The sequence below is a fragment of the Ascaphus truei genome, chromosome 8 (assembly GCF_040206685.1).
Source record: "Ascaphus truei isolate aAscTru1 chromosome 8, aAscTru1.hap1, whole genome shotgun sequence".
Taxonomy (NCBI): Eukaryota; Metazoa; Chordata; class Amphibia; order Anura; family Ascaphidae; genus Ascaphus; species Ascaphus truei.
In genome coordinates, this window is record NC_134490.1 from 55625232 (window position 1) to 55633919 (window position 8688).

At 44.7% G+C, this 8688-nt stretch overlaps 1 protein-coding gene across 1 annotated transcript; it reads left to right on the forward strand.

Moving 5' to 3' along the window:
- Positions 1-571: 571 nt before the first annotated feature.
- On the forward strand, positions 572-8688 carry LOC142501766 (scavenger receptor cysteine-rich domain-containing protein DMBT1-like). The gene is made up of 6 exons (XM_075612134.1): positions 572-1291; positions 2313-2351; positions 4481-4804; positions 5881-6034; positions 7376-7574; positions 8354-8688. Exons 1-5 carry the CDS (start codon positions 1081-1083, stop codon positions 7551-7553), a joined length of 906 nt encoding a protein of 301 aa, XP_075468249.1. The 5' UTR covers positions 572-1080; the 3' UTR covers positions 7554-7574; positions 8354-8688.

The window sequence follows — 8688 nt, forward strand, 5'->3', positions numbered from 1 at the left end:
ACGTCGGATCGGGCGGATCTCCAGTGATATCGCGGTACCCGTGGCTGGAGCCCCGGGCAGGTAACCTACCATTCACGTGCACCAACAAGGCCTAATCACCAGACATAGTGGCTGCGCAGTCACACATATATACAGACATTGGTGTTTGACATTTGGGAGTGCGAGACATTTGGGTGGGGGTTACTGGACACAGGGTGGGGTCACTCTGTGGGAGGTTAGCGTACGCCGTGACGCCTAGAGGTGATAGCGTCCGCCGTGACGCCTAGAGTTGATAGCGTCCGCCGTGGCGCAGAGTGGTTAGCGTCCGCCGAGGCGCATAGTGGTTAGCGTCCTGTGTGACGCCACATGTGGCTCCTCTAGAGAGGAGTCATGGTTATGTGATGTGTGTTATTATATGTTTTGCTATGCAGTAAAGCCAGTCCTGTTTTATATTTGCTCGCTTTGTGTGGTTGTTTCCTGTGAGGGTCTCCTCCCACTCCGTTGGGATCCCTCCCAGGTGGAGGCGTTGCACCCAGAGATGTATAACATGCATGTTCCCCAAGCGGAGGCTTAGGCTCCTGAGAGCCACACAGGTTGCACAGCAGGTAGTAGCGGTTGTATTCATAGGGAATACCCGTTACACACACATACACATATACACATATACACATATACACATATACACATATACACATATACACATATACACATATACACATATACACATATACACATGTCACTAATGGGACAGATTTATTGATAGTCCAGTTGTCACGTTAATGTATCGTGTTCTCATCACGGCTGAACCCAATCCGCATGCGCTTGTTTCCTTACAGCACGCGTTGTTGTGTTTCGCATTATTTCTCCTTAACGCATATATTAATGGGTACAATGTCTACTGTAGCTGTGCTCCTCTCTCCATCCATCATTCCCTGCTATTAGTCTCAGACACATCTTTTCCCAGCAGAATCGTCCTCCTCCCCATTGTTATCCAGTCCCCCAGCACCAGTGCGCCTGTCTGACGGAATAAGCAGGTGTGCAGGACGGGTGGAGGTGCTTCACCAGGGCACCTGGGGCACTGTGTGTGATGATCTCTGGGGTATGACGAATGCAGAGGTTGTGTGCAGGCAGTTGGGCTGCGGAGCGGCTAAATCTGCCCCGGGAGATGCACGTTTTGGACCAGGATCTGGACACATTCTGATGGATGACGTGATCTGCGCAGGACATGAGACCAGTCTGTGGCAGTGCCCTCACCGTAGTCAGGATTGTGGCAACTGCAATCACTATGAGGACGCTAGTGTCATCTGCACAGGTAATGTCAAACTGTTAGACCAGGGGTGGCCAACTCCAGTCCTCAAGGGCCACCAACAAGTCTAGTTATATCGTAGATGAGGTTGAAAAAAGACGTACGTCCAAGTTCAACCTATGCTAAATTTAGACAACAGATACTTTATCCTATATCTATACTTGCTTATTGATCCAGAGGAAGGCAAACAAAAAACCAGAGTGAAATATCATCCAATGATCTCATAAAGGGAAAAATAAATCCCTTCATGACTCCAAGAATTGGCAATCAGATCACTCCCTGGATCAGCATCCTTCCCATGTATACTTATTTGGTATATCCCTGTATACCCCTTTTTTTTTTTTTTTTTTTTACAAATCTATTGTATCTGCCATCAGTCTCCATAGGTAGTGAATTCCCCATTGTAACTGCCCTTACTGTAAAATAACCCTTTCCTTTGTTGCTGGTGAAATCTCCTTTCCTCCAACCTAAGTATTCAGAATATCTCTGCTTCAGCACAGGTGGCTCAATCAGAATACTTCTGATCTTGAAAACCTGACCTGTTGGTGGCACTTCAGGACTGGAGTTGGCCACCCCTGTATTAGACCAACCTCTCACTGCCTGGTGACAGGATATATACGTATCTGCACACACATACATGCATACATGCATACATACATACATACAAACATACATACATACATACATACATACATATTCAAATTTCTGTATTGCAATATAATTAAGGTAAATATTATCCACAGATATCATGTTCCATGCACCTATTTAATAAACCTCATAGGCCAGTCTCTGACTTAGTGCAGAATAAATTATTAAATCAAACTTGTATACCCCATTGTTAAGGCCAACGTTCTTTCATTTGTTTCTCTATCACTTATTGGTCTAGAACTATAGATGAGCCTGTGCTGACTTTATAATACCACCAGGTGGCAGTGAGTGATATAAAAGATACCGTTTGAACTGATTTTTTTTTTTTTTTTTTTCAATTTGTTACTGTTTCTCTTACTCTGGTTCTCTTCTTCCACAGACCCCGTGCCCTCGCCATCCCCGCCTAATAGCTATGAGTGTATGTATCTTATTGTATCTGGCCAAGCGCACTATACTGACTCAGAAAAATACACTACCAACCCAAATGTACTTGGACCTGTAGACAGCCCAGTTCAGTGCACGGGCTATAAGGTGCCCACACAGCTCCTACATGGGGCCTGAGCTGTAATGGCTGGTTTTCAGTCACAAACCTCCATAGAAGTCTATGGGGATTTTCGGCTGAACAACCTATATAGAAGTTACCTCTTAGTATGGTATCTCAAAGTTACACTTGTTGGCCAAAAATAATGCCATATTGGCAACATCATTTGTATATTTATGATGGCATCTTATGTGACACGTCTATGCTTGTACCATTGTATCCTCTGGTGTTAATCAAACACCTTCAGAACTATGAATAATGTCCTAAAAGGATAATGGATGAATAAAGTGGTGATCAACTCCAGTCCTCACGCCCCCCAACAGGTCAGGTTTTTAGGCTATCCCAGCTTCAGCACATGTGGCTCAATTAGAGGCTCAGTCAATTTGAGCCACCTGTGCTGAAACTGGGATATCCTGAAACCCGGACCTGTTTAAGGCTGCGTCCATAGAAGGAACAGCAGCGCTGAACCGTGCGGACGCTCCGCGCTGAGCCCCTGCATCGTCAATGAGGATGTCTCTAGAGGGGGCTCACACAAGCGTCCGCAGGCGTGCTGAGGCTTTGGAGTTTTCAGCCGAGCGCCAAGCTGTTTTTCAGTGCGCTGTCGGCTGAAAACATCCAATCAGCCTTAAGCAGTGTCAACGTCACTGCCCCGCCTCCAACCACCTCCCCCCGGCTCCCTTCGCGCACGCTGGCTCGCCTGCAAGTCCGTGGAATCACGCACACTTAAGCAGGCGAGCCTCAGCGTTAGCGCGCCTCCGCTCTCCTGAAGCCTCTATGGCCCGGGCCTAAAGGGGGGCGGGTTGATGAGCACCCCTGCATTATTACACTGACACTGATTTTTGCCCCTTTTACCGAATGATTCTACCAGCGTAATGGGAATAACTGCAGGGGGCTGCGGGGAAATTCTAGTTCAGTCAGTCAGCAAATGTAGAGGATAATGGCAGTCTGAACCTGGGGCTTTTTCTTGTAATTCCTGAACACATTACATTTATCTAGGAGTTTAGTTCCCAAAGTATACTTTAACATTGCCATAGGAAAGCTGTTGGCGGGCCTGATAAACCTTTATGCACATTGTGGACCGTAAATAAGGCCCTTTGTGTGATTCAGTGTTGTGGGGGTTGTTTGGATATTGGCCAACAATCTCTGTTCAGCCCTGTCAATAACGAACTCTTCTGTATTGGCAGAATTTATCCTATATCCAAAAGGTCAGGATTGTGGAGGTTTTATGAGAAAATGTCAGCATTCAGAAGCTCCTACCCCCCCCACACAGCTGTGCCCAAAACTGACACCCCACACAACTCTTACATTCAGTGGAGATTTTCACACACATGGAGCATTATTTTGCTTTTAAAGTGGAGCAAGAGAATGCTGATCTACATCTGTTATGTAAGAGGGGTGTATAATCCAACACTTTATAAGGGAACAATCCCTGATTACATGTAAACTAGCTATTGTCTTTCACTCTTCCTTTCAAATCCAACATCTCCCCATTGGCTAGGTCCCCAGTGGCCACGGCGTGGCCCGTGATGGCCGTGCGTGACGCACACCAGGTACAGCCTCTAATGGGCAGGCGCCAGTATGTGTAAGAACGCTCACATCACGATGGCGTGTCCGCTGGCAGGGAAGACAAGGATTTTGTCTTCCCATGCCGCAACGCGATCACGTGGTCGGCGGGCAGCCAATGGAAGGGCAGATATGCCCCATCATGGCTGCACCTCCTGCACATTCCATCGCTCCTCTTCAGACCGCAGATCGCGGTTTTTCTGTGCACGCACCGCAAGGCGCACATGCAGCAGTAAACACGGGCCGTGGAAGCATTGAGGTGCTGCTATGAATAAATAAATGGTCCCCATCTCCTGCACTCTTGTACAGAATATTTAAAACTTGATAGGTTGTTTACTGCCATTAGGTGTTTACCCTCTGTTTTTTTGGGGGGGGGAAGGCTGTACCCCTATGCATATCATGAATTTCCCATCTGGTCTTAACTCCTGTTTTTGTTCCTTCAGTTGGGGTATTTGTTGCTGTCCAGCTGGTGAATGGGGGGGATGACTGTGCAGGTCGTGTGGAGATCTTTAAGGCTTCCATCTGGACGACGGCGTGTGAGAAGGGCTTCAGCATTGAGGCAGCGGAAGTGGCGTGCAGGCAAATGGACTGTGGGTTTCCCACTGCCCTCCCCAAGACCGCGTTATTCGGGGAAGGCAAAGGAAATGGCCCCTTCTTTGGGGACGTGTCTTGTAGGGGGAATGAGGCCAGCCTGACGGACTGCTCCCTAACATACACATTTCTGCAAGACTGCACTCACGCACAAGATGCTGGACTTATCTGCTCTGGTGAGCAGGCACTACTGCAGTTGGGCACTGTTATTTGGATAATGTCTTATATTTGTGCTACATCGGTTGCTCTTGACAGGCTCCAGTCCTCAAGCCCCGCCAACAGGTCAGGTTTTCAGGCTATCCCAGCTTCAGCACAGATGGCTCAATCAGAGGCTCAGTCTTGGACTGAGCCTCTGATTGAGCTACTTGTGCTGAAGTAGAGACTGATTGAGCCACCTGTGCTGAATCTGGGATATCCTGAGAACCTGGGAAGGAGGGGGATGCTTGAGCACTGGAGTTGAGCAACCGTGATCTAAGTGGCAGTTTTTTATTTGTATGTAAAACGAAATATATTGGAGATAGTGGTGCCCAGGGAAGATGTATGAGCCTCTGGTGAAATATGAAGTTTAAAATGCTTAATGGGACTCCCCAACCACCAGTGTATTCTGTATGTGGCTCGAGTCTAGATAGAAATATAGGTGGAACATATGGACACAAAACGATGCCCCCAAGTGCAACAGGGCGATACTCCAATAAGTCTTCAGACGCCAACACTGAACATTCACCACGAGACAATTAGCTGGTTTTCTACAGTGCACATCTCATTGCAACCCTGATTGAACAGTGTTCTGCTCCATGCATATTACCACCGTAGTGACCACCTACTTTCCCAGCTGCTACCAAGGGACGATATACTTCTCCCGGAGTTAAGATCCTGTAAATAACTTTACGGTACAATTTTGCTTCCTCCAGCACAGGTAACCATCCTAAAAAACAAACTTTTGTTTTGGATACTGTTTATTTCCATCAGGGACTCTTAATGGGGTGCAAAGCTATAGAGGTCCCTCTTTGGTGCACCTGTTCTTGCCAGAGGGCAATGAGGAAAAGGAAGAAGGCGGGTGGGCACTTTGCCTATGCAAGATCTTGCTCTTCACACAAAGGAGCAGTGAGAGGAAATCAAATTCCTCCTATATTTCATCTTACCAAATTGTTCTACATCGACTTCAAAGGGCTCAATTGTGTGTGTGTCAGTCAAAATAAGTGTCAGGGGCTGGGGACTGTTTTGTGGGAGCTAGATACCTGTCTCTTTTTAGGAGCATCATCCAAATGTAACAGGGTCCTCACCGATGCGTCTGGTTCCATGTCCAGTCCACCTCGTGCTCCCGACAACAACAGCGGCTCTTTCTGCATCTGGCAAATCCAAGTGGGAGAATCCTCTAGGGTGGAATTGGACCTCATAGTTGTGGGGTGAGTATGAGTGTAAATATCTGATTCTGGCTGTCCCTGAGGGGCCTGTAATGTGCTGTGGGCCCCTCTCGCCTCCCATAAGGGGTTCATGTACAAATATGCAAGTGTTTCCTGTAACGCCTGTCTTTTTAACTTTCATTTTTTATAAATGTTATTTAAAGGGATTAAAATCAGACTGTATAAATCACAAGAATTTAATATTCCTTTAAAGCCCTTTACAATTCATGCTAAAAATATAAATCTGTAGCTGCCTCTGTACGGAAGGCCTTCAACACATCAGGGTCTGTATATCCTATATCTATCATGGGGAAAGTAGTACAATTGTGGGGCAAAACAAACTGCACCAGATATATGAAATGAACAAAATCCTATTGATTTCAGTGGGGTTCTGTTTACTTGTCCTTGGGACATCACTTTTTGCTTTGGTGCATTTGCCTGAATGCATTTCAATTTCACCAACTGGTGGTGTTGGCTGTTTGCTTGTCTGAGCACCACATCCAGACCACTGTCTATCATAAACTTTCACCTTCTTAGTATCGCTCAAATTCAGACACAATCATGTACTGACGCCCGGCAGCAGGCCTCTGCATTAAGCAGTGGGTTAAAAGTCTATATGATCCATAAAGACTAAGGGTAGGCACATATACTTGTATTGGTTTGGTTCTGGTTTTGGATATGTTTCAAATTATGGTAAATACTCAAATATGCAGGACAATGCTACAATAGCATAATAAAGTGTGAAGAATGCTTACAAATATAAAATCCTAAAAACAAACTAAATTGTTTATATTTTTCAGTTATAATAGTAAAAAAACAAAATCTATAAGGGAGTCTCCATACATTGTTTCCGTAAGTTTTATACAGATGTGCACTTGGCCTGGGTCATTTCGGGGTTTTTGTTTTCTCAAGAACTTAAGGGTTTTGGAATGTAATCTGGTTTGGTCCATCTCTAATAAACACTAACATAAAAACACTATTTCTCAATTCTAAGAAAAACACAACTTTACATATTTGCTGAGGGATTTAGTTTTAGACTGAATTATCTTCACTGCTTTCACCCTTTTTAAGTGATGTGAGGAACTTTTCTACCTATAGTACCTTCCTAAAATCCTCAACTCTTTCCAATCCTAGAAATGTCGGCCTGTAATAACCTCAATTGAGTGACCGCATTTAAAATGTGTAGAATTAAATCAAACCCATTTAGAAGGTGAGCCCTACAGGGAGAGGGTGACCTTTACTTGTCCGTCTTGGAATCTTGCTAAATCGTTAGACTATATGTAATTTCTCATTAAGCTTTACCATGCTGCTTTATTCTTACTGCACCTGCTATCCCTTCCTTAGACAGAAGAGCTCCTGCGACTCAGGATTTGTAGCTGTATTTGATGGGACTCTTCAGAGGCCTCAACTTGGCAAGCTCTGCGGGAACACCCGACGCACCTTCACCTCTTCCTCTAACATTATGCGTGTCCTATTCTCCAGTACTGGAGCCTCTTTCCATGCAATGTACCGCTCTGTGTAACCAGAAGTGCAAGCGTCTTGTGTAAGTGTTCCCATATATTATTTATTAATACCCCTCTCTCTTTCAAGAGATCATTATTAGTTAGTGTGCAAATGTTATATGGTGATATACGTAACATACAAAAATGTACATCAAATCATACTGATATATTGGCTGAAGAGTTTGCTCCCCATAGGAATTAATAACTTAATGAGCTGCCTGTAATGTAGTATAGTGCCATGGCACTATACTACATGTTGTATAATTTAAAAAAAAAAAAGCATTGTAAGGGCTGGGTTACCACTGGGTAATGTCAGTTTGAGGGCAGACTCTAGTGCCTTAAATTCACAGGAATTCACATTTTAGTACCATCCTAACAGGGCGTTAAATTTATACATGTAATGCAGGGTCCTTTTTCCTGGAGGAAACCCTCCATGTAATTTTGGATGATAACGAAAAAAACATGCAGCTCATTCTTATAGAATGTCCTGAACATGCTGTAGTCTAATGGCATGAGTATGAAAACAGTGCCAATAGTCAAAGTGCTTAATGAGCCGAATGAATGTCTTGTAGCTGGGTGCAACCAAGAACTACAGGGGTCATTCTGCAACACTGGACTCTCCTGTTGGTTATTGCTGAAGTTGGAGAAAGGAGTGGGGTTGGGCAAAACTTGAACTTTAGATTGTAGACCAGGCAAGCAAACGTTTTAAGACTGGGTATTTATTTCCAAGATACTGTAATTATATAGATAAGGTTGATCTCCCCAGGAAAATGAAATCCTGCAACCTGCTTGGTTAACAAACTTTTCCTTCTCTCTGCAGACTGTCAAACAGTTGGCACAGCTGTTGTCTGGACAGTTGTATAGTATTTTGCTAGTCTTCTGTTCAGAGAAGAGGTACCTATCATCCATGGATTGGACACATGCTGTGCAATTGTCCTACAGACACAATAACCAACCCCTGCCTGAAAGACCTGTGGATAACTGCTCATTAACTTGTTCATTGCTGCATTTTCTCAACTTGCTGTGGCATAAGAACTGTTCTAGAATGGTCATGCAAACTCTGGAATAATTCTACGTCTTTGGTGATCTGAAATCATACTGGTGATTTTCTGAATCTCTGTACTCTTCATGCTGTGTCAATAAAAGTACAATCTA